A 26,298-nucleotide genomic window follows, 5' to 3' on the forward strand; every position below is an offset into this window, starting at 1 on the left:
TCGCAAAATCTAAGGATCATCTCTGGATGACCATCGCCGAATGCGCCGCTGGAAAACGACGGAGGCTTGGTGGAGTGGAGTCGGGGTCGGAGGGCTGATGGCACGAGCTTCCCTCTGAAGAAAAGGTTGTCGGAGAGAGAGACTGACGCGAGTCGTGGTTTTAGCCGGACGACCCAGAAGAGAGGCGAAGTCGAACTCCCTGTGGACGTTGTCGCCGTCCTCGACGCCTCGGCTGGTCCTTGACAAGACCCAGACCCGACCCGCTTTACACCTCCGGGGCTGGCTACTCACCCCTATAGGACCCGTCGCTCAACTGGAGCAAGTACCCAGCCGAGCTTCGAAAACGAGCTTTTCGAAGCAAGAGATTTGATCAGCTTCGCGAGAGAGAGAGAAAGCTGGGGTCTTCCGCACCTCCTCCTCCGTCGGCCCAGACGCAGGACCCTCTGCCGCCGGACCCCCGTAAACCCGCCTTCCGATCATCCTCCGAATTCCGCCGTTCTCGCGAAAGTGTCTGTCTGGCTGAACACTCTGTGTCGATTTCGGGAGTCGATCGTTCTCTCGAGTCGAACCCTTCGTTTGTAGGGTGGCGAGGTTGATGTTTCTTCGTCTTCCTCGCCTATGTTGATTCCAGTGAAATGCCGGAAGGAAGGGAAACGTGACGTGACGTGACGTAACGTAATAGTGTCAAATCGCGAGAAAATTTGCTTGTGACGGAGCTCTTGAGTGCGTGAAAAACCTAATTTGTCGAGCGCTAAAGTTGCTTGCTTTTAATCCGGTTGGCTAATTCTCGCTGCCTTTGGCTTGGTGGTTTTGTGTTGAGTCTTGTGGAGCCGTGCTTATGGACAGGGGATGGGAAAAGTTATTTGAGAAGCCGGCTAAGGCGGCGGTGCATTGGGATTTGCCATTGTTCTGTCAATGCATTGCGAAAGGATTTTAACTAAATTTACACTACCTTGAAGGTTGCTTGACGTAAAAGAAAAGAAAAAAAAATTTGTGTGAATATACAGATTGTAGATTGTCTCGAAGTGAGGTATTTGTAATAGAAAGTAAATCTTCATCTTGTTTCGATTATCTTTTAAGCAAGCAAGTGGGATTTACTTCATTTTCACTTGTATGTGTCAAAGCAACTCGTTCCATGATACTTTGGGCCACTAGGGGTCTGCATTTCCATAGAGGTATGAAGTAATGTGGTAGGTCTTGTCCATTGTAGGAATAATTTTATGTGTCCAGTTCATATATGCTGTTAAGAAGCATTTGAATCCTATTTTCCATACTGTGTTGCTTCCTTAGTCTCTTTCTGCTCATTGAATGTTGAATGTCCTTTAGGTTTTCGTGCTTGTAATCGAGTAGAGTCTCTAATAGTTCCACCTAAGAACTCATTTTTTTGGAAAATTGGAGTTCTTTTCCGATGATTCAAGCATTGTGTAATCTGCAGCTAGCTTTTCCAGATGCTATATATTTGGTTGATGCCATTCAGGGAGGTGAGATGCTCATGAAGGCTTGCAAGCCTGCACTCGAGGCTATGTACGTCACCAAAGTTATTCATGACCGCAAACGAGATAGTGAGGTCTCTAACTGGTTTTATTTGCTTTTGCATCTCAACCACTCTCACATACTTATGACACACGGTTCTTGTGCTTGAGTTTTTAAATTGTGGACTATCTGGTGCTGCTTACTACTGCCCCTGTAACTCACTCTTGCTATCCTTTCACTGCAAGGAAGAATTTGATCTCTTAGGGGCAGCTACTCTTTTTTTCAGTCACAAGCTAACGTCGATGATTTTGTGCATGTGTTGATTATATGTATTCTTTTGTGGACTGAGGTGGATCTATTTGCTTCTGCACCTGCTATCTCTTTTGCAGTTTCTGCACCAGTTGACCTCTTTGCTGCGCCAGCTCCGGTTACTCAACCTGAAACCAAGCCCATACAAGCTGTTCCCACTAACCCTATAGTGGATCCATTTGCTGCTGTTCCACTGAACAATTTGGACAACTCCGATCCTTTTGGCTCATTCACTTTCAGTTCTGATTCAACATCAGCAGGACCTTCCCAAAATCCCGTCGATGATTCTAACATGAGTGACTCAAGTAAGAAGGCTTCAGCTATCTCGAATCCACAACCAAAGAAGGACGCATTACTGATTGATCTTAATATATCTGCTCGTAAGTATATCTAAGCTCGTCTTGTGGCATTGCAGTTGTTCCCTGGCCTTATATCTTATAACTCTTACGCGTTCAACTTAAATACAAAAATAAATGTGTGGTATAGATGTATTTGGTCTAATTAGCAATCTCTTTGAATTATCAGGGGTCGTTTACAGAAGCAATTTATGTGTCATGGAATACAAATTGTGCAAATGCTGAAGTTCTGTGAATTCTTTCAAGTCATTGTGACCTATTGGGCGAGCAAGAACACCTTGAAGTTGTTCTAGCAAAATCAGTCATCTGGCTCATTCTCATATTGTGATTATTTGGTTCAGTCTCACGCGTTTTTTACTTTAAATATGTCTGCTGCTGTACCTTCTTGGCTCAGCCAAATGATGATGTACTTGGTTTTTTGGAATGTAGAATGGATGTTTCCCCTCGTGCTCAGTACACTTGTGCACCCACGGCACACTGCAACTTATGCCTATTGTACTATAACACAAACTCGCACTGTGGTTGGGAAGTGTCTGCAAGATGACTAATGTGGCTATGTTTTGTTTGCTCATAAAACTTGCAGCCAAGAAGGTTTCACTTGCAGATGTGGATGTAGTTGGTGGGCTAAGTGATGGTTCGGATGAAAGGGAAAGGGGTCCCCCAACTTCATTTTACATGGGAAGAGCCGTGGGTACAGGGACTGGTCTTGGTATGTCAGGTTTTACATCATCACAAGCGACCGGTGGAGACGACTTCTTCTCAAGCTTCGCTAGACAATTTCAGTATGGTAGCTTCAAGAAATAATTCGTCCATTCTTTCCCTTTTCTTGTTTGACTTCTCATTTTTTTTGTCTTGAGTATTCACCAAAAGTATATTGTCTCAAGAGAAACGGTTTGGGGTTTCTTCTGTGCGGACACCAAATAGCATTTCTGGTATGATGTTGTAAGTATTAAGAGTCGATGAATGCCGTGGAAAGGTAACTTGTGTGAATTGGGTGGTTGTTGAGTTCTGTGGGCCATTAGTTTTATGGAGCAGCTATAGTGTCCGAGTTTAATGGTGCTTTGCTCAGTTTCAACCCAGTAGAGGAATGTGATAGTGAATTAGAGGTTTGCAATAAAACGAGAATATAAGCCTGGACATTTTATATCAGAGTTAGAATTCTCTCTCTCTCTCTCTCTCTCAGTATATTTAGTTTGGAAAATCGCGAGTGCCACTATGGCAATCTATAAACATATCCATACTCTGTCGCAGAGTGTCATTGATCGACAAGGTAGTAATCCCATGGACGATTATTGAGTCCATCAGGTTTTTGTAATCGTAACAAGAGATGCAAGAAGACAACCAAGCAAGAAGAAACAAGTGATGGCAGTCTGGACGTGTAGGGCGTCGGATCGAAAACAGCCCTTCATCATTTAAACAGCTGAAAGTGTCCGTATTTTAAAGCATGGAGTCACGAATCTATGAGTAGCATTGAATAGCGTCGTTTTACTACCTCGAGAAGCAATAAAAATGCCAACAGGATTGAAACTGGATAGAAGGGCAAATTCTATTAACAAGCTAGCTCGTTGTCGAGCAACTGCCAAATGAAGCGCAGTTTGGGATCAATCTGTGTATGCATATTGATTGAGAAGGTGTAACAGAAAAGCAACCGAAGCGTTCACTATACAGTTAGTGAGAACAAGCACAATTTTTTCAACAGCCAATTCCAATATCCGCGAAAGCCACGATTGTCATGAATAGTGAAGATGATGGATGAGAGAAGCGATGCAACTGCCGTCTCTTGTTACAGATCCATCATTCTCCCACGCAGTATGGCTTCTGCCTTCCTCACCTGCTTTACTGGTCCTATGATGAATACCTACACCGAAATTAAACCCACCTGAGAAACTCGCATCAATAATTACATACAGCACAATGCTTGTTATTAAAGGAGGAAGTTGTCAGAACAGATCATACCAAAAAGCTTCAATGGGATTTCTCCCTAAAGCGAATTGAACTACATTGCAGTGAATATATGGAGCAGATTGGCAACTAACCTTGTCAGGTGGACCTTTGGCACCTCCAATCAAGATTTCAGCACCGTCAAAGCAAGAATACGGTAAGGAAAACCAGACATGTATTTTCAACAGGACAGATAGTCATGACAGCACACAGGTGCAGAGAGAGAGAGAGAGAGAGAGAGAGAGAGAGAGAGAGAGAGAGAGAGAGAGAGAGAGAGAGATCTGCTTGCAAGATTCCTTAACAGACATTATTGAAGCTCCTCTCCTTCCAATAACACGACCCATCTTTCCGGGTGGAACATCAAGAACACAGAGGATTTCCTCCTCTGGAGCATTTTCCGCTGCTGATATGTCATCTACAAGTGAAGTACTCTGAAATCCTCGAGTCAAGGCTCTTGTTTTAGCATTCAAAGTACAAAACTCTTTTGACATTCTCATGTTAACTCGTTTTTATAATACTATGCCACCTGCAAGTGATGCATCCCGAATCATTAACAACAAAATCTGACGATTATTTTCACGTTGAAAAATAAAATATTAGCATTAAAAACTGAATCATAAGATGGCATATCCACAAGCAAAGCAATTTCCACAAGCCCAGTTAAAAGGTGGCACCTTATCTCAACAAAGACATGGTACTAAGCTAAAGCAACATCTCTATATTGCACATTTGCACCTTAAAAAAATTTGGAACTTAAATTTGATGCAACCATGCAGTGTAGAAAGCAACATCACTTGAAGAAGACATTAATGGCCCTGAAAATAGTGGTATTGATTTATGCCAGCCACGTTAAGCAACCATTATACTATCCAAGTTAAGTTCGCTGAGCTCTGAAAAAGCACCTCAGGAAGTCATTCACTGGAAATCTCCACCCATATGTAGGATCTAAATTGTCATTGATGTCTGCTCCAATTTGAAAACGGGAAAAAAAGTTGCACGAACCTTCTATCTTTTGAACAATTCCCCATCTCAATCCTAATTCAGAGCATATTAAATACCAGCAGAAACCCTCGAATGACTTAGAAGGATGGGGTGACAAAGTCAACAAGTGCAAGCACTAGTTCCCCACACGATGCATCTAGCAGTTACCAAAAAATACAGAATAAACAAAAGCTAGTCCAAAAAATTTTATCTGTAATTTTTAAACCTGGAATCAGAGGCAAAGATGGCCAATGAGCATAATTATTGTCATTGATACAAAAACATCAACAATAAAGAGCACTGCCAACTGCCAGATACCACAAGGATTGTGCATTCAGTTTCTCCATCATCTTGCGATAGATGTAAACAAGAAATCGAACATCATCTGCAGCTGCACGTATCATCATTTCAGAAAATGGTCTGTATGTCCAGAACTTTGGGTCCTGTAAATGAAACACGCATATTAGTGAAAGGCAAAAGAATATTTTGCACTGGGCACACCGTGCGGCTACGTAAAAAGTGCACATTAGTGGTCACGAGCATAGTTAGAGCAACTGGAGTTATCATATAAATGAAACAATCACCACCATGTAAACTAATATATTTGTTCAAACTGGAGTTATTTTTTAACTGGCCATTTACTCTGAACTAATGAACCATACTAAAAAAATTATCATCTCTTGATTGGCTTCTGCTTAAGAACTCCATAATGTAACTCAGATGATAGTATGTGAGTCTAGTGGATCAGATCACTAGTGAAATAATAGTTAGCATTCAAAATTCTCTTTGGCAGAATTTGGAAAGGGTAGACACTACTGCTGAGTTAATTAACAACTAATAATTTGCTTTTGCAGAGGGAAAATTGTGATTGCCACAACATTTGTAGGTAAAATAAAACAATCTCTCTGTTGAACTCACTGTTGTTGAATAGCCTTAATATCAGAACTATAATTCCTGAGCATGGTCTGATCTAAAAGCAATGCACAGGTAGCAGCAAAAGCTCAAAGCAATCTCCAACAACAAAGATATTTGTTGTAGCGTATTTAGCATTTTTGTGTCAAGTATTGATGCATCACAGATCATAGTTTGGAAAACTGAACCAGATATCAATCCTGGTGGAGTGAGTGCAAAGGCAAAAAACAACTGGCTTCCACACGATGACCACAACTAATCAAATACTGACAACTCACCTGCATAAGGAGGATACAAACTTCTTCCTCCTCGAGATAAGATATGCCTGTATCAAAACCAGAGAAGAAGAAATCAAAACACCCCACATGATGTGCAATTTGGATGTCATTTCATATTGTAGTTCCCAAAGACATTGACGTGTGAGAAGCCCAGATGAGTATCTTGATCACTCCTCAAACAAACAAAATCAAAGAAGAGCACCGTAGTTCTACCCTACATTCTTCACTCTGATAATCATTAACCACACAAGAGTTGAAGGCAGACAAGAGTTGTTGAAAATATGTCTCGAGTTTGAGTCTGTGAACGAAACCCGACTCGAAATTAGTTGTGGGGAGGTCTGAATATGTTAAATTGGATATTTCCTGATATGAAATTTGGAATCAGTGAAGAAAACAGGGAAAAGGAAATATACGAAATTAGCTCTCCTAATATGTGTTGGAGTTCGGCCACCGAAAAGTCTTAAATTGGAAAGTCCACATGGACTTTGAATTTGACCTTTCGGACATGCATGGAGTTTATATATATATATATATATATATATATGTTTCCTGTTGAAGTTGGACTTCTTGTCTAGAAGCGCCGAAATAGAGTGCTTGGCAGAGAGTTTCGTGGGTCTTTCTTTGACAAATTACATTCAAGAGTTCAAGTGTTCGTAACGATTAAATCTTGTGATAAGATTTGTATATAATTCTTTTGCGAGATTGAGAGATTATTTCGTGAGGAATTGTGGGGCTAAACACTGCGTGAGTTATTGGGTGTAATTGGGGCTTGGGAAACACCGAGAGTGTTTGAGTGACTCGAGTGTGGTTGTAATCTCCGTTGTATCGCTTGATCTATAGTGGAATTCCGTGCTGCTCTCCCCGTGGACGTAGGTCACTACGACCGAACCATGTAAATCTGATGTCCGATTTATTTTCTTATTCTGTCAATTTTATTATTCGATCGCTTGGCTTTCGCAACAAGAGTAAACATAAAGTTCTGTTCCAGAGTACTTTTCTTGATCCTAGAACATGCAAAAAGTATGCCCCCCAACCAAAAGTAAGAGCCCGAGCAATAACAGAAGATGCACTATTCCACCACAACGTGGATCTGCAAGAAGGCTGACAAAAGATATGTAATCATCGGGCAATCACTTCCTTCCTTCTTGCTCCTCTATAGGGTGGTAGGCAACCTGCTTAAATCACAACAATTTGTTATTCCCAATAACTTTATAAACTTAAGTAAGCCTCCTCAATCAATTGTGTCCACAATTTAAAAACTCAAGCACAAGAACCGTGTGTCATAATGTATGTGAGAGTGGTTGAGATGCAAAAGCAAATAAAACCATTTAGAGACCTCACTATCTCGTTTGCGGTCATGAATAACTTTGGTGACGTACATAGACTCGAGTGCAGGCTTGCAAGCCTTCATGAGCATCTCACCTCCCTGAATGGCATCAACCAAATATATAGCATCTGGAAAAGCTAGCTGCAGATTACACAATGCTTGAATCATCAGAAAAGAACTCCAATTTTCCAAAAAAATGAGTTCTTAGGTGGAACTATTAGAAACTCTACTCGATTACAAGCACGAAAACCTAAAGGACATTCAACATTCAATGAGCAGAAAGAGACTAAGGAAGCAACACAGTATGGAAAATAGGATTCAAATGCTTCTTAACAGCATATATGAACTGGACACATAAAATTATTCCTACAATGGACAAGACCTACCACATTACTTTATACCTCTATGGAAATGCAGACCCCTAGTGGCCCAAAGTATCATGGAACAAGTTGCTTTGACACGTACAAGTGAAAATGAAGTAAATCCCACTTGCTTGCTTAAAAGATAATCGAAACAAGATGAAGATTTACTTTCTATTACAAATACCTCACTTTGAGACAATCTACAATCTGTATATTCACACAAATTTTTTTTTCTTTTCTTTTATGTCAAGCAGCCTTCAAGGTAGTGTAAATTTAGTTAAAATCCTTTCGCGATGCATTGACAGAACAATGGCAAATCTCAATGCACCGCCGCCTTAGCCAGCTTCTCGAATAACTTTTCCCATCCCCTGTCCATAAGCACGGCTCCACAAGACTCAACACAAAACCACCAAGCCAAAGGCAGCGAGAATTAGCCAACCGGATTAAAAGCAAGCAACTTCAGCGCTCGACAAATTAGGTTTTTCACACACTCAAGAGCTCCATCGCGAGCAAATTTTCTCATGATTTGACACTATTATGTCACGTCACGTCACGTCATGTTTCCCTTCCTTCCGGCATTTCACTGGAATCAACATAGGCGAGGAAGACGAAGAAAATCAACCTCGCCACCCTACAAACGAAGGGTTCGACTCGAGAGAATGATCGACTCCCGAAATCGACACAGAGTGTTCAGCCAGATAGACACTTTCACGAGAATGGCGGAATTCGGAGGATGATCGGAAGGCGGGTTTACGGGGGTCCGGCGACAGAGGGACCTGCGTCTGGGCCGGCGGAGGAGGAGGTGTGGAAGACCCCAGCTTTCTCTCTCTCTTGCGAAGCTGATCAAATCTCTTGCTTCGAAAAGCTCGTTTTCGAAGCTCGGCTGGGTACTTGCTCCAGTTGAGCGACGGGTCCTATAGGGGCGAGTAGCCAGCCCCGGAGGTGTAAAGCGGGTCGGGTCTGGGTCTTGGCAAGGACCAGCCGAGGCGTCGAGGACGGCGACGATGTCGACAGGGAGTTCGACTTCGCCTCTCTTCTGGGTCGTCCGGCTAAAACCATGACTCGCGTCAGTCTCTCTCTCCGATGACCTTTTCTTCAGAGGGAAGCTCGTGCCATCAGCCCTCCGACCCCGACTCCACTCCACCAAGCCTCCATCGTTTTCCAGCGGCGCATTCGGCGATGGTCATCCAGAGATGATCCTTAGATTTTGCGGGACGAAGAGAGGGAGGTGCGAAGCGTGAGGTCTGAAATTTTGAAATAAAGAAAGAGAGAGGGTGGGGAGAAGAGGACGGAAATGAAAAGAGACAGAGAGCGCGCGTTTGAAAAACCTATTTTTTCTTCTTTCTTTTTTCCACGTCACTTGACACATGTCAGCTTCTTAATGGAACAGATACGCCACGTAGGACAATGACGTGGCAGTATCATACCACTGAATATTTTCTCCTAAAGGTGGCCTTCTCATTGCCGAAGCCACAGGAGTCTCTGACACTGCACAAGGGTAACCAATCTCACTTGTACAGCCAATAGACTTTGCCAAGCATGTGAGGTTCAGCTTTCTTCCCCAAGCTCGAGTTTAACTTCCTGCACCCGTTTCTTTAGGTATCCAGGTACACCTGGCATATGGACAAATGAGCAAGTCGAGGCTTGGAAACCCATTGTAGATGCTGTTCATGCCAAAGGTGGTATCTTCGTTTGTCAGATCTGGCATGTGGGGAGGTCCTCAAATGCAGGTCTGTTTGTGTTCCATTTCCTATATAAATATTGTTTTTAAGTAATTGGCGCCAAAGAAATGCTCCATTTGATTTTCAACTTGATGCAAATTGGCTGTGATTTTCAACTGAAATAGTTTGAACCCCTGCTTAGAACTTTTAGACATGCAAGATAAGTGATGACGTCTATACACAATGAGGAGAAAAAAGTTTCCATAGTCCTGCTGACAATACTTTTGTGCAAACGATATGTTGTCTGCTTGAGCTTTGTTGCTGGTTTTATGTGCATCTTCGTGAAAATGAATGGGGGCTATGAGTTTTTATGACATATCAAGTCTTATCAGTTTTAGAAGTGATGTAGGTCGAATTCTTCTGGATGGATAGATGATTTTCCTTGAAAGAAAATGACTAGATGAGATGAAGCCAGTATATAATACTGGAACAGGAATTTTTTTCTAAGTGGCAATTAGCATGATCTCTCTATTTATTGCATCTGTATTTTCTCTGCAGGTTTTCAGCCAAATGGGCAAGCTCCAATCTCATCCTCTGACAAGCCATTGACTCCTCAACTTCGAAGTAATGGCTTTGATGTTGGTCAGTTCACGCCTCCAAGGCGACTAAGGACTGATGAAATTCCAAACATTGTCAATGACTTTAGACTTGCTGCAAGGAATGCAATGGAAGCTGGTATATCCTTTTCCATTTTCTATGTTTTTTTTGAAGTCAATAATGGGAGCTTTACTACGATGAGTTTGGTTATTACGGTGCGGTTTTTGTCATCTGAACCTGTGTAAGAGCACTGCCAGGAAAAAGAAAAGGCTGTATAAGAGACCAAAGAAAGTTTTAATCACATGACAATGATCTCCATATATCTAAAGCCTCAGCAGATCTGAATATAATGGCACGAGAAGTTCAAAAGTATGACAATAAATCACTCAATGTTTCTCTAGGTGGCGAAAAAATGAAGTAGCTGGTAACGACAAAAAGGAAACTATGTAGAAATACTAGCGGAAAATTTTTCACATCAGTTTTACATATTGTATTGTTGAGTTTGGTTTTAGAATCTACGTTTTGGTGCCTAACAATTTAAGAAGTGTGTGATTGCTGTCCCATACGTCTGATCATATTAGCTTCCATTAAATACCAACTCTTGCCTTATGATACTAACTCTGTGATGCCTATTTTGCATGCACGACATAGGTTTTGACGGTGTTGAAATACACGGTGCTCATGGCTACTTAATAGAACAATTCATGAAAGACCAGGTAAACGACAGAACGGACCGGTATGGAGGTTCTCTGGAGAATCGGTGTCGTTTCACTCTCGAGATCGTTGAGGCCATTGTTAATGAAATAGGCGCAGATAGAGTCGGGATCAGGCTTTCCCCTTTTGCAACCTACTCTGAAGCAGGAGACTCGAACCCCAAAGCACTAGGAAACTACATGGTCGAACAATTAAATAAGTATGGGATCCTTTACTGCCACATGGTTGAGCCGAGAATGAAGACCGTGGGCGAAATAAGCCAATGTCCGCACAGTCTCGTCCCGATGAGGAACCTGTTCAAGGGAACTTTCATTGCAGCCGGAGGTTATACCCGGGAAGATGGAAACGGTGCGGTGGCCGAGAACCGTGCTGATCTCGTTGCTTACGGCCGTTTGTTCTTGGCCAATCAAGATTTGCCTAAGAGGTTTGAGTTGGACGCAGCTCTGAATAAGTATAATAGAGAGACGTTCTACGTATCGGACCCGGTGATTGGGTACTCCGATTATCCATTCCTGGAGGACACGGCTTAAGTCACTGCCGGACATGACTTGGAATAAAATAGCTCATCCAGATCCTCAATTGTCTGCTCGCCTGTCCATTTTTAGATGTCATCATCATCATCATCATCATTATATGGCTTTATATAGAGAAAAAAAGCCACAAAAAATTGCAAATTATACCCACCGTGACATATTTGTGATAATAAATGTACCCTCTGCTTTGTTCGGTTAAATTTTACCATCAAATTGCTTGGTTGAATGATATGTGGCAATGATGGGTATATTAGTTATGTGGTTTTACCCTTCGTCTTTTATAGGTGCATGAGCTTTTGGTTTTTCGTGGTATTAATCCAATTTAACGGAAATTAACGAAGGGTAAATTTGTCACAAGAGTATTAGTTTTAGATTTTTTAGTGATATTAACCTATTTTTTTTGTAATATCAAAAATCCCAAACTTGTACCTATGTGTAGAATGGCCACGGGCCGGTTTTGGCCCGGGTCAAACCCGGGACCCGCCCGTTAACCGGGCCTGCGGTTCGGAACCGGAACAGGCCCGTGACCTACGGGCCCGGTTCCGGTTCCAACAATTTTGGAACCGGCCCGAAAATGCCGGTTCCGGGAACGGTTCCAAAAAAAAAAAACTAAAGATAAGTGGAGAAACTCTTTTTTTCCCCAAATTTGATTACAATGTACATTTTGATTACATTTTATATTGAATAATTAATTATTTCAAAATTTTATAATTTATTATTTTTTTATTTCATAATTTATTTTTTAAATTTTTACCGACCGGTTCATACATGGCCACGAACCGGAACCGGCCGGTTCCGAACCGTGGCCATGTCTACCTATGTGACATTTCAGTCAAAATAATATTGTTTTTATTTTACTTAAGCCAAGTGGGCACCATGTCAATACTATTTACTTTCTAAAGTCCATCTAGATAGATTTTTAACGGTTCTCATTGATAAACGGAAAGTAAATGTGTCACACAGGTATAAATTTGAGATTTTTGATGTTATAGAAATTTTTTTAGGGTAAATGTATCACGGTGAATATAATTTAGGGTTTTTTGGTAGCTTTCACCCATTTATATATCTATATATATATATGTGTGTGTGTGTCCATATAACATATTGTATTACTAAGAACCATCGCAACAAAGTTGTACATGATAATCCTGATATTTTCAATATAAAAAGAGGGAGGCTTCCGTTTCGAATTTGTTTGCTTGCGTACGAAATAATGGACTTTTTATGTTCGTACCCTTTTTGACCATAAAAAATGGGTCAATAATGTACCAAGTTTGAATTAATGCCCCTCTTGCGATATCCTCAAGATTTAACAAGTTCGTCTCCCGCTTTGATATGTTCGACATCGAATCTCGCGTTGTCTTTCAACATAGGTATAGGCATTTTTTCAAAAAATCACTTATTATGATAATGCTCTCGTCGAATCGTATCGTTATACATTCTGATCAAAAAAGGGAAAAAAAAGAAAGAATAAATGCTCGAAAGTGACGTTTGAATTCATGTCCTAAAGTGAAAAAATAAATGATATAATGATCACGAATCACAGAGAATATTTTGTCCATATTCATCCAGCTGCAAATTTTGGACAAAATTGCCTTTACTTTTTTTTTTTTTTTGGTCAGAACTAAAGGCTTCTCATTGATAACCAGAGACAGAGGAACCAGTAACGGGATCTCAAAACAAAATAGTTCAGTGAGGGCCCGCGGAGGACTAGTCAACCAGTATTGAGAGAGCTTTTTTTTTCCTGTAGGCCTTCGCTATTCAGTCCGTCACTCTATTTTTATTTCTATTACAATATTGGAGCTTAACATTAGAGAAAGAAAGAAGCAGCCCGCGAGCTTCGCAGATTAGGGCCCTCTGTTCCCACGGCAGTTTCTGTGAAGCTTCCACGTTGTTCACTAAGGCAAAGCAGTCTGACTGCGAAAATTCTGGCCGATCGGTGAGTTGGGACGTTATTTTAAACCAAATCACCCTTTATTTGGGACCGGTCTGGTCATGACTTCACTTCGAGCCTTAACGACGCACCTGCTCACGTAATCCTGGCAGTGTCTTCGAGACGAAATTGAATTAAACCAGTCAATGAATGCAGACACTCTTTCTCAAAAGTGGGAGTGGAGGAACCTTCTTCGTTGATGCTTTCATGGTGCCGTGCTCCTATAAAAAGGATCCAAATGACATGCTGATTGTCTCAATTTGCGACCACAACTTCTTTAGTCGAGGGAAAAAAGTGGAAGCTCAAGCTCAGGAACACCATCTTCACGACACGACCGCCACAGAGAGAGAGAGATTCAGCAACACCCACAACATGTCTGCCCAGGAAATGCCCACCCCTCCTCTCCTCACTCCCTACAAAATGGGAAGATTCGATCTTTCCCACAGGTTCCCATCTTCTTGTTCTTGAAAATTTCTCTTTCATATTCGATCTTGTTTCGTGCTTGCTCTTCATGCCATCTACTGTTTCACTCGGTTCGAGTTCCCGTGATTGATCTTTTCCATTAAGTGGGAAAGCTTTGTTGTTGTTATGGCGTGTCAACATTTGATCTTTACATTGGACGTTGTTGTGGGAAGTTGACGGGGTGTTTCAAATTGTGATTTTTCTAGCTGTCAAGGTTCTAATTCTTGACAGTTAGAACAAGTTCAACATGAAATGTATTCTCTGTCACAGAGACTTGGAAATTCAAGGTAACTTGAGCATGCATTTCAGTGATCAAATGAGCATACAGCTCCTAAATGTTTGAATGAATGTTATTGATGCTGCAAATAAATCATTTTTGTAATTTTTCCTCTTAGACTGGATGTGAGAATGATGGATCAATTTATCTGTCGTTTTACTTGCTTATGATTCCGCTGCTTCATTCTTTCCTAGAGCATAGGCTGCATTTACTGTAGTAATGGGTGATATTGAATCCATATGCTTCTCTGATCAAGCCTTACTCTAGTATGTCAATCGGGTTTTATTTTCATACATAGTACATGGAAATATTGGTTGCCGCATGCCTTGCCAAACCCTTTTTGAGTTTATCTTACTCTCTTATAGTTGTCCTTGTAATTTTGGTTTTCATAGAGCGCCTCTTCCCTTTACTCCCTGTACACTATCTGAAGCCATTTTGTTAAACTATAGAGAGCGACTTGCTTTTTTCATCTTAGTGCTTAAATCTCTCATTCCTGTATTCTTTTGCTTTTCCGGTGATGGGTTTTGAACCCCGACTCTTAGGCAGCATGCCTGAATGTGCTAAACATTAGGACCCTAGAATATGCCGGACCATCCCTTGAACTGAAAGGTCATTGCTTTAGACTGTTAAATGGTTTGACATGCTGAAACATAGCTAGTCGTCAAATTGCTAAGCTTTCGGCAATAAGTGGGAGTTGTTATACCCCAACTATAATGACTGAGTGCAGGTGCTTCAGTGGTGTTGCTTTATTGGTAGCGCAAACGGTTAGCAAACCATTGTTGATCTGTTAGAATAGCCAAAGGATCTAATGTTTTTTTATTTGATGCTATTCCAAAGATCAGGCAGAAACAGATCATCTAATAAACTGCCTTTGCGGTACTTGTATTTTCAGAGTTGTTCTAGCACCCTTGACCAGACAAAGATCTTACAAGAATGTTCCTCAGCCACATGCCATATTGTACTATTCCCAGAGAACCTCTAAAGGTGGCCTTCTCATTGCCGAAGCCACAGGAGTCTCTGACACTGCACAAGGGTAACCAATCTCACTTGTACAGCCAATAGACTTTGCCAAGCATGTGAGGTTCAGCTTTCTTCCCCAAGCTCGAGTTTAACTTCCTGCACCCGTTTCTTTAGGTATCCAGATACACCTGGCATATGGACAAAAGAGCAAGTCGAGGCTTGGAAACCCATTGTAGATGCTGTTCATGCCAAAGGTGGTATCTTCTTTTGTCAGATCTGGCATGTGGGGAGGGTCTCAAGTGCAGGTTTGTTTGTGTTCCATTTCCTATATAAATATTGTTTTTAAATAATTGGCGCAAAAGAAATGCTCAATTTGATTTTCAACTTGATGCAAATTGGCTGTGATTTTCAACTGAAATAGTTTGAACCCCTGCTTAGAACTTTTAGACATGCAAGATAAGTGATGACGTCTATACACAATGCGGAGAAAAAAATTTGCATAGTCCTGCTGACAATACTTTTGTGCAAACGATATGTTGTCTGCTTGAGCTTTGTTGCTGGTTTTATGTGCATCTTCGTGAAAATGAATGGGGGCTATGAGTTTTTATGACATATCAAGTCTTATCAGTTTTAGAAGTGATGTAGGTCGAATTCTTCTGGATGGATAGATGATTTTCCTTGAAAGAAAATGACTAGATGAGATGAAGCCAGTATATAATACTGGAACAGGAATTTTTTTCTAAGTGGCAATTAGCGTGATCTCTCTAGTTATTGCATCTGTATTTTCTCTGCAGGTTTTCAGCCAAATGGGCAAGCTCCAATCTCATCCTCTGACAAGCCATTGACTCCTCAACTTCGAAGTAATGGCATTGATGTTGGTCAGTTCACGCCTCCAAGGCGACTAAGGACTGATGAAATTCCAAACATTGTCAATGACTTTAGACTTGCTGCAAGGAATGCAATGGAAGCTGGTATATCCTTTTCCATTTTCTATGTTTTTTTTGAAGTCAATAATGGGAGCTTTACTACGATGAGTTTGGTTATTACGGTGCGGTTTTTGTCATCTGAACCTGTGTAAGAGCACGGCCAGGAAAAAGAAAAGGCTGTATAAGAGACCAAAGAAAGTTTTAATCACATGACAATGATCTCCATATATCTAAAGCCTCAGCAGATCTGAATATAATAGCACGAGAAGTTCAAAAGTATGACAATAAATCACTCAATGTTTCTCTAGGTGGCGAAAAAATGAAGTAGCTGGTAACGACAAAAAGGAAACTATGTAGAAATACTAGCGGAAAATTTTTCACATCAGTTTTACATATTGTATTGTTGAGTTTGGCTTTAGAATCTACATTTCGGTGCCTAACAATTTAAGAATTGTGCGATTGCTGTCCCATACGTCTGATCATATAAGCTTCCATTAAATACCAACTCTTTCTTTATGATACTAACTCAGTGATGCCTATTTTGCATGCACAACATAGGTTTTGACGGTGTTGAAATACACGGTGCTCATGGCTACTTAATAGAACAATTCATGAAAGACCAGGTAAATGACAGAACGGACCAGTATGGAGGTTCTCTGGAGAATCGGTGTCGTTTCGCTCTCGAGATCGTTGAGGCCATTGTTAATGAAATAGGCGCGGATAGAGTCGGGATCAGGCTTTCCCCTTTTGCAACCTACTCGGAAGCAGGAGACTCGAACCCCAAAGCACTAGGAAACTACATGGTCGAACAATTAAATAAGTATGGGATCCTTTACTGCCACATGATCGAGCCGAGAATGAAGACCATGGGCGAAATAAGCCAATGTCCGCACAGTTCCTGATGAGGAACTTGTTCAAGGGAACTTTCATTGCAGCCGGAGGTTATACCCGGGAAGATGGAAACGGTGCTGTGGCCGAGAACCGTACTGATCTCGTTGCTTACGGCCGTTTGTTCTTGGCCAATCCAGATTTGCCTAAGAGATTTGAGTTGGACGCACCTCTGAATAAGTATAATAGAGAGACGTTCTACGTATCGGACCCGGTGATTGGGTACTCCGATTATCCATTCCTGGAGGACACGGCTTAAGTCACTGCCGGACATGACTTGGAATAAAATAGCTCATCCAGATCCTCAATTGTCTGCTCGCCTGTCCATTTTTAGATGTCATCATCATCATCATCATTATATGGCTTTATATAGAGAAAAAAAGCCACAAAAAATTGCAAATTATACCCACCGTGACATATTTGTGATAATAAATGTACCCTCTGCTTTGTTCGGTTAAATTTTACCATCAAATTGCTTAGTTGAATGATATGTGGCAATGATGGGTATATTAGTTATGTGGTTTTACCCTTCGTCTTTTACAGGTGCATGAGCTTTTGGTTTTTCGTGGTATTAATTCAATTTAACGGAAATTAACGAAGGGTAAATTTGTCACAAGAGTATTAGTTTTAGATTTTTTAGTGATATTAACCTATTTTTTTTGTAATATCAAAAACCCCAAACTTGTACCTATGTGTAGAATGGCCACGGGCCGGTTTTGGCCCGGGTCAAACCCGGGACCCGCCCGTTAACTGTCACGCCCCGCACCTTACGAGCGCGCGATCACCCCTCGATGGTCGATCATTGAACGCGACGTCCCAGGACGCGTCGCCGACCCAAACGAACTATGCAAGCGGAAGCGAAATAAAACAACCCGGACAATAACATATGACGAAGGGATAGCACAAAACAATAATTCCAAATACACAACATCAAAACGGAGTAGTGGTTTGGATATCCTACTTCACTATACAAAAGAGGGGCACACAAAAATATGGGGCAACTTGACTCGTCCTCCACTCCCGAGATACCCTGGTGGCGTCTCCAATCAATCACGGTCGCGGATCTGAAATTGTCACGCCCCGTACCCTACGAAGCGCTAACATCCCTACCTTGGTCGATTGCAGTGCGACGTCCTAGGAAGCGTCGCCGACCCAACGCCCAACAGAGAACAAGCACAAGCGGAAGCGATTAAATAAACAACCCTGACAATTATAAAATACGAGCCAAGGATAGCCAAGCAATAAACACGATCGCAGTAGAAAATAGGTACATACTTACATTGCTATAAAAACCTTTTTACAATATTCGTTTATACAACAACAAAGAGCCAACACTCATAATAGCGCCTCTAGGTCAAAAGGGTCGTGGCTAGTGGTACTGGATGGGACTAAGACAGCTTCATCAAAAAGGTGTACTCGCTTTACTTAGGAGTATTGCTAACCTAGGGACCCCGGTCCGGGTCGGACCCCCGAGGACTCCTCTATCGAGCTCTCCCGGGACTCGGACTCCTCGGAATCCATGTCCTCTCGCCGCATCACTCTCGTCCACCCAATCCGGTTCTAACTCGTGGTCTAAGTATAATCCCAGCTCGTCCTCGGCTCCTATTTCTTGATCGGATCCCAGTTCCTCAACCTCTCCATCCCGTTCGTGATCTACTTCCATGGCTACCGGCTCTTCTTCATTCTCGGTGGTCCAAGGGTTCCGGATCGCATACAACACTTCGTGTTCCTCGCCTCCTCGACCATAGCAAGCAGGTCCGTCCACGGTGCCTCGCCCCGGCTGCTCCAATCGCGTAGTTGGAGGATTGGAAATCTCACCACTTACCATCTCGTGGGATCATGACATTATTCACGTCTAGGACATCAAAGGTCCCGAGCGGGGGTCCGATTGCTCCGTCGGCTCCTCGATAGCACCAAGCCACATATTCTTGGGTGTGGTAGTGCGCCTCCCACATTTACAAACAAAAAAGATAATATCTCACATAGGCTGCTCCATCACCACAGGGGTGCACGCTTGACGACCGCCGAATATTGTGCGGTATCCCAAAAAGAGGTGATGCCCTCGACATTCTACTACGGTGGGGTCTCGAAATGTTTCGGTTTACACAACCGTGAGACGAATCTCAATGAGTTCAACCCCTAAACCTAGGCTAGGCTAGCATGCAATCTCCCGACCGGAAACAAACATTTAAAATCATAACACAACCATAATCATACAATTCTCTCGACCCCGCAGTTAGACAGTTCAATATGTAATAATCACGAGACATACGTGGCACACATTATCACACGTACGCCAATCACATGCTCATAGACCGAGTCTCACACACTCGCATGCTATTCAATGCATGTTTATGCATGCAAATGTTATTGACATGTCATGCACATTTCTTTGGCCCATCGGCCCACACCGGCACACTTGCCCAATTAATTATTATTACGACTCGAGTCATCAATTTTTCACGGCCCGGTGCGTCTAGCCTCGCTTCAAAGTGCATGAGGCGCAAGAACCGATCCGGCCCAGGTCTCTAGCCTCGCTTCAAAGTGCATGAGGCGCAACACTGTTCTCCTTGCGAACCGAGCCTGCTTCAAAGTGCATGAGGATGGTCGCTTCCGGACGTACCGGGCATCGTCCCGCTTCAAAGTGCATGAGGACGGTATCGACCCGAAGGTCCGTAGGTGATCACACAACTCATTATTATTCGAACCCCCGTATAACGCTTCGGGGTATTTTAGGTGATCACATGCTCGTGACAGACACGCATTCTCGCACAATTTCATCACATGCCTCACTCTTGGCATACGCAATGCGTGTCCATGTTATGCAATGCAATGCACCACGAGCACCAACATAATTCAGACACCCAATGTCACAACACGTGCTTAATTGGCCCAATTAATACCGTGTGGCCTAATGTGCGATTCACAAATCAGCAATTCATTGTAAACCAAACAATGGCCAATCGCACTCCACAAAATTAGCCACACCACATACGACATAACAGTACGAAATCAACCACAATTAAGCACAATTGACGTACAATCAGTCAACCCGGGCATACCCGGCAATTTCACCAACGAACTCCTAAATTGGTCAATAAACCCCATTATCCTTCCCAATAATTCTCATTAATCCACTAAATTTTTCCGATAATAATTTCTACCAAATCAATTCTCAACCCAGTCTGAAATACACACCGATATTACCTAAGCCAGTCCAACATGCACCGATAATACCTAAACCAGTCCAGGAAAAACGCACTATCAGTCCTAATCCGGGTTTAGGAATTTTACTCACTTAATCCAAGATCACGACGACGAGGAACGGCGGCCGATCACTGGTGAACAGTGAAACCGGCGACGGAATTCCCGGGGCGCGACTGTTCACGCGTACTGTTCACCCGGCACTGTTTTCACGCGGTACTGTTCACGAGTACTGTTCACAGCGGTAAGGACTTGTACGGACGGGGGAAAACGGTGGCCGGCCAAGTGGCGGTGACGGCACGGCGGGCCGTACGGACGGCGGCGTACGGACGCTACAGTACCGACCGTACGGACTCCGTACGGACGGTGACGGTCGGCGTCGTACGGCGAGGCTGGACGGCTGGGTGGCGACGGAACAGCGATCCGAGCTCCGGCGAAGCTCTGGCGACCCTTTTTGCCGGACGGGAAAGAGAAAAAGAGGGAGAAAGAGAGAGAAAGGGAGAGAGAAAAGGGCTGGACAGGGGCGAGGCTGAAGCTGGGGGACTATGTGGCCGACGGCGGGGCACGGCGGTCGGCGGCGGCACTCCGGTGGCCGGCGGCAAACTCCGGCGAAGCCAAAACCAAGAGAGAAAATGGAGAAAAAGAGAGGAAAATGGAAGAGAAGCTGCTGGTGGGGGCTGGTTCTGCCGTGAGGGAGGGCTGAGGAGAGAGAAAACAGTCCAACTTGGTCAAATAAAGCAGCCCAAAGTGCCACGTGTCGCCGATCCGTGAAAAATGACCAAAACGCCCATAATCTAACGGTTCTAAAGAGATAGGCTTAAATAATTGAGGGGCAATTGGGTCTTTGGTGCCAATAATGCAGCTGATAACCACAGTTACTTATCCCCAAAAATTTCCCAAAAATTCGGACCCGAAAACGGCCCAGGGGCAAAACCGTCATTTTTCCGGTCCCGGGGCGAAATTCCAATTTTCGCACATACGTGTTCCATATGTGCGTGGCCAACATAATATGGCGTCGGATTCGCGAAATTCACTTTCTAAGCTCTCGAAAATCGACTGCGAAGTTTCGAGAATAAAATAATATTATTTTTCAATTTTTTGTCGAAATTCCAATTTTTGGCCATAACGACTCCTGGTATGTGTGGCCACCCAAAAATGGTGTCGGCCTCGAAAAATAACCTCATTTGGCCTCGAAAAGCAACGCTGGCGTCCCGAGGGGCAAAATCGTAATTTTTCACCCCCGGACCGAAATTCCAATTTTTACTCGTACTAACTCCAAACGTGTGTCGCCAGCGTAATACGACGTCAGATTCCCAAAAATAGTCTCTTAAGCCTTCGAAAATCGGCATCGAAATCCGGGCCCAATTCCGTGAACAAAACTCGCTAAACTTTCAATTTCAGGGTCTCTCACTAACGGGCGGCTGTTTAGGATCTACGCGTATCGACCTAGGGTTATTCGACTTACAACGGTCCCAATCATTGAGAAAATGAGAAATCATCACTAGTTCCAGAGGTCGCGATCTTTCGGTTCAGGTTCAGGGCTGGTTGGTCACGTGCACTTTCGGTCTTGCAGAATCACCTGCGATCCGATTGTACATCGTTGGCCATGGCCAAACCAAATCCATCACCTTTCCTAAGATCGGCCCACGTTGGCCCAAAATATTCCCTCATCATATCTCGAGATCGGTGTCCCGTTCACTATCGAGTCCCTGGTCCACGTACCGTTTCCTAGTTAGCCATACCACATTGGTTAGTATCCCAAGAGTGATCAGCTCCGGGCGAGACTTACCAAAATGAAATGCGAAATATTGTCAATTTTATTGATCCCGGAATTACATCGAAATTCGGGCTGTTACAATTCTTCCCCCCTTACAAAAATTTCGTCCTCGAAATTTGCAATCTATCCTTATCTACTCAAATAACTGGGGGTGTTGACGTCTCATAGCTTCTTCGCTCTCCCACGTGGCACATTCTATTCCATGGTGTTCCCAAACAACTTTGACCATCGGGATCGTCTTGTTACTCAGCACACGCTCTTTTCTATTCTCGATCTTGACTGGTCTTTCCACGTATGACACCTTATCGTCCACTTCTATCTCCTCGTATCGCAAGACATGAGTCGGGTCTGGTTCACACTTTCTTAACATCGACACGTGGAAAACATCGTGTATTTGGGACAAATTGGGCGGCAAGGCAAGCCGGTAAGCCATATCTCCAATCTTTTCCAAAACCTCAAATGGCCCGACATGCCTAGGACTCAGTTTTCCCTTCTTGCCGAATCTAGATAGTCCCTTCATAGGCGACACCTTAAGAAATACATGGTCTCCAACTTGAAACTCTAAAGGTCGTCGTCTTCGATCGGCATAACTTTTCTGATGACTTTGCGCCGTTTTGAGTCTACCTCGAATAATCTCAACTGCCTCAACCGTCTTGCTGTATCAACTCTGGACCCGTGATACTCCGTTCACCCACTTCATCCCAACATACTGATGTCCTGCACGCCCTACCATATAAGGCTTCAAACGGTGCCATCTGAATGCTCTGCTTATAGCTATTATTATAAGCAAATTCCACCAAGTATAACTGTTCCTCCCATTTGCCTTGGAAATCTGTCACACAAGCTCTTAGCATATCCTCCAGGGTTTGAATGGTCCTTTCAGATTAACTATCTGTCTGTGGATGGTAGGCCGTACTGAAGTGTAACTTCGTTCCTAAGGTCGTTTGCAAACTTTTCCAAAAGTTGGCCGTAAATCTCGGATCACGATCCGAAGTGATCGTTACTGGTACTCCATGCAACCTCACGATCTACCTCACATACAAGTCTGCATATCTTTCCAACTCAAGTCCTTTCGCACAGCCAGAAAGTGCGTTGATTTAGTCAATCTATCCACTATCACCCAAATTGAATCATGTTCTCTCTAGCTTCTCGGCAGTCCCAACACAAAATCCATTGTAATATGTTCCCATTTCCACTCTGGGATTTCTAACGGTCTCAATAGTCCTCCAGGCTTACAATGCTGTGCCTTCACTCGTTGGCACGTCAAACACCTAGTCTTACAGTTGACCACATTTACCCTCATTCTATTCCACCAGCAATGTTACCGTAAGTCCTAACACATCTTAGTGCTACTCGGGTGGACACTATACTTACTGCGGAAATTTCCATTCAAATTTTTCCTCCTCGAGTTTCACCTCATCGGGTACACACAATCATTCCTAGAACCTCAAAAATTTCTATCCCCGAATACATGGAAATTCGACTTCCTCTTATCGGCATCCACTTCAATGACTCTTTGTATCTCGTGATCCACATATTGCCATTCCTTGTTCTGGGCCTAGATTTCCAACTAATCCTCAAAGCGGCCAACAAATTCAACATTCGACTTACCTCAAATTTAACTTCCGAGTCCCTGAGTCTTTCTAATAAGGTTCATTCCTTGATCACCCCATACGTCTCAATCGACTCACAACTTAACGCATCTATTACTCGTTTAGCCCTTCCATGGCGACACCGGTCATTGCAATCAATCTCCGTCGTGCATCAGATAAATCATCTCGTACGGCCTCAACTGGCACGACGCATGATTTGCTACTCTACCGTGTTGCCTCAACACACATCTAAATCTTCTTCGGTCAATGGGCATTACTATGAATGCGTAGTTCCCATACCTCGTTTGTTAAACCGTCGTAATTATATCTCTCTTTCATATCCTTAACTGAAAACTCCAGTCCGTAACACAATCTTAGGAACATTTTCCTTTCGGAGTCTCCATTAGTGACATCAAGTCTGTGGTTCAATCTCGGAGAATACCGAGGTCCTTACAATTGATTAGATAGACCATTGATCTTCGGTAGTAGGTACTTACTATTTACCATTGACGGTTTCAACTGCCAGTAGTTTACGTACCATCTCGATGTCCCGTCCGTTTTCCTCATATATAATACAGGAATTCCCCACGGGGGCACACTAGGGCAAATAAAATTTTACCCACGAGTCCTTACATCTGGACTTTCAATTCCTTTAATTTCCAACAGGGACTTTCAACACTATTTCCTCGAAATCAGTTCTACTCCGGGGCCAATTCTTTCACGATTCCACTTCCCGTTCTAGTGACAACTCGGCAGTTTCTAAGGAAAGACCTCGAAAGGTTACACACCTCATTTATTCTTCCAACTTTAATTCTGTCATAGTCGGTCAACCACATTCACTAAACGTCCTTCACAACCTTCATCTGATATCTAATCACCTCAAGCAAGGGCATTCAAGGAATCGAGATTCCTCCTCGACTTTCCTGAAATCCAAACCTAAAACATCCATTCGGACTAAACTGGATTACCCTATTGTCATAAATCATTATGGCTTTCTGCCTTATGAATCATTCCGTATCAATCTCCACAACAAAATCGTACATGGCCTATACTGCCAAGTCAACACTCCTTTCTCTACTATCAATTACCGTCTCATAGTTAGGACACCTCAACGACACCATCACCTTATCATTCGAGGAATCATCACACCAAACGTGACTCAAGTACAACAGACTCAATCCCGTCCAGTTTAACTAGTTGTTCCGACTCCCACTTTCGATGCAAGCCTCAGGACGGCTCATTCAATGGTTCGGCTTTCTGATATCTTCCCTAACCGATGGGATGAACAGTCTGTTTCCCCGCCATTTACTTCTTCCTAAAGCGATGATTATCCTTATTCTGAGTATATCACGATCCAGAAGTGGTTGCCCCTTCTCACTAATCTCCCTCTATCACGTGAGCTCATACAAGCATTTTTACATCATCCCCGATGTTCAATGAAAGCATTAGGTTTCGGGGATCCGACTTCAGTCCATCTTGGAATTTCCGAACCTTGTCCTGTGGATTCCCAACCAGCCAAGCGGACTCCTTTCCATATCGTTCCACAGTCATCTGCCCTCAGTGAAGTCATATAAACTCCGTCAGTTCCCTTTTTGGGCAGTCTTCGGGAAATATTCTCCCATAAGAACTCTTAACAATCATGGCCCAAATCTAAGTTGTACTCATTGGGGATGTCTTATCCCTGGTGGAAGGCCATCTACAGCTGGCATGATTCTGAAACGGATACACCGCCAACTTTACTTTCTTCATCTCGGTGCAACCCAATGTTTCAAAGGCTTTCTCAACTTTCGCTACCAATCCCGGTGCAACCTTGGGGTCACCCTTACTATTGAACTTAAGAAAGTTTCACTCGAGAGATTATCCCACCAGTTAATGCACTCGCCTATTGGCTACTATGTGGGCTTAACCCTACTGGCATTATTTCCAATCACAGCAGCAATCGCTGCAGCCTCAACAGCCTAGGCAATAATGGCGCTCCCTTACTGAGCTTGCCTGCCCACACATTCCCCCTTTCTAATAGGATCTGAGTCACAACCTCGAATCTTAAGTCTTAGCCTCATGGTCTACAACACTCAACTGCCATCGAGTTTCCTTACTCATCACACTGCCATTCTTGACGCCTCACTATACAGCGACCTGCTATAACCCCCCTAAGGGATTAGAGACTTAAACCAATCTATCACAGTCTAAGTCCTAGGCAGGTATCAAACAACAATCAACACTCAGCATACGGCCTAACATTTATCCAACACATCACCCAAGGGGTTTGCATACTCACCTCAGGTCCTGCCGCACCTGCACTGCAAGGGTCACACCGAACAATCCAAACACAATCAATGCACAATGGTCAGGAGATGCATGTAGCACACGAGGTCACCCTATTGGCTACCCATGGTCTCATCGCTCCTTATCACTCCAGACCTCGATCAAATTGGACCGAGCTGACCTTGCTCTGATACCAAATCAAACGGGGATGTCACGCCCCGTACCCTACGAAGCGCTAACATCCCTACCTTGGTCGATTGCAGTGCGACGTCCTAGGAAGCGTCGCCGACCCAACGCCCAACAGAGAACAAGCACAAGCGGAAGCGATTAAATAAACAACCCTGACAATTATAAAATACGAGCCAAGGATAGCCAAGCAATAAACACGATCGCAGTAGAAAATAGGTACATACTTACATTGCTATAAAAACCTTTTTACAATATTCGTTTATACAACAACAGCAGTCAACACTCATAATAGCAGCCTCTAGGTCAAAAGGGTCAGTGGCTAGGGGTACTGGATGGGACTAAGACAGGCTTCAGTCAAAAAGGTGTACTCGCTTTACTTAG

General features: G+C 43.2%; 1 protein-coding gene and 2 pseudogenes across 1 annotated transcript; 2 read left to right on the forward strand and 1 right to left on the reverse strand.

The window, feature by feature from the left end:
• Positions 1-3,666: 3,666 nt before the first annotated feature.
• Positions 3,667-6,361, reverse strand: LOC115665691 (uncharacterized; annotated as a pseudogene).
• Positions 6,362-9,346: 2,985 nt separating this feature from the next.
• On the forward strand, positions 9,347-11,502 carry LOC130137493 (12-oxophytodienoate reductase 2-like). Its single transcript, XM_056308906.1, has 4 exons — positions 9,347-9,437; positions 9,547-9,629; positions 10,119-10,335; positions 10,849-11,502. Exons 1-4 carry the CDS (start codon positions 9,347-9,349, stop codon positions 11,439-11,441), a joined length of 984 nt encoding a protein of 327 aa, XP_056164881.1. The 3' UTR covers positions 11,442-11,502.
• A 2,067-nt stretch (positions 11,503-13,569) lies between these two features.
• On the forward strand, positions 13,570-17,187 carry LOC130137426 (putative 12-oxophytodienoate reductase 11; annotated as a pseudogene).
• The last annotated feature ends 9,111 nt before the right edge of the window (positions 17,188-26,298 follow it).

Source organism: Syzygium oleosum, unplaced genomic scaffold, assembly GCF_021117445.2.
Source record: "Syzygium oleosum isolate NSW1041296 unplaced genomic scaffold, Sole_v2.1 Sole_v2.02, whole genome shotgun sequence".
Taxonomy (NCBI): Eukaryota; Viridiplantae; Streptophyta; class Magnoliopsida; order Myrtales; family Myrtaceae; genus Syzygium; species Syzygium oleosum.

Excerpts from the sequence above, each read along its gene's own strand:
- LOC130137493 (XM_056308906.1), top strand. The coding sequence starts at position 9,347 with ATGACGTGGCAGTATCATACCACTGAATATTTTCTCCTAAAGGTGGCC. Across the intron at positions 9,630-10,118 it reads ATGCCAAAGGTGGTATCTTC|CATGATCTCTCTATTTATTG; the intron begins GTTTGTCAGATC and ends AGTGGCAATTAG. Across the intron at positions 10,336-10,848 it reads AAGGAATGCAATGGAAGCTG|GTTTTGACGGTGTTGAAATA; the intron begins GTATATCCTTTT and ends TGCACGACATAG.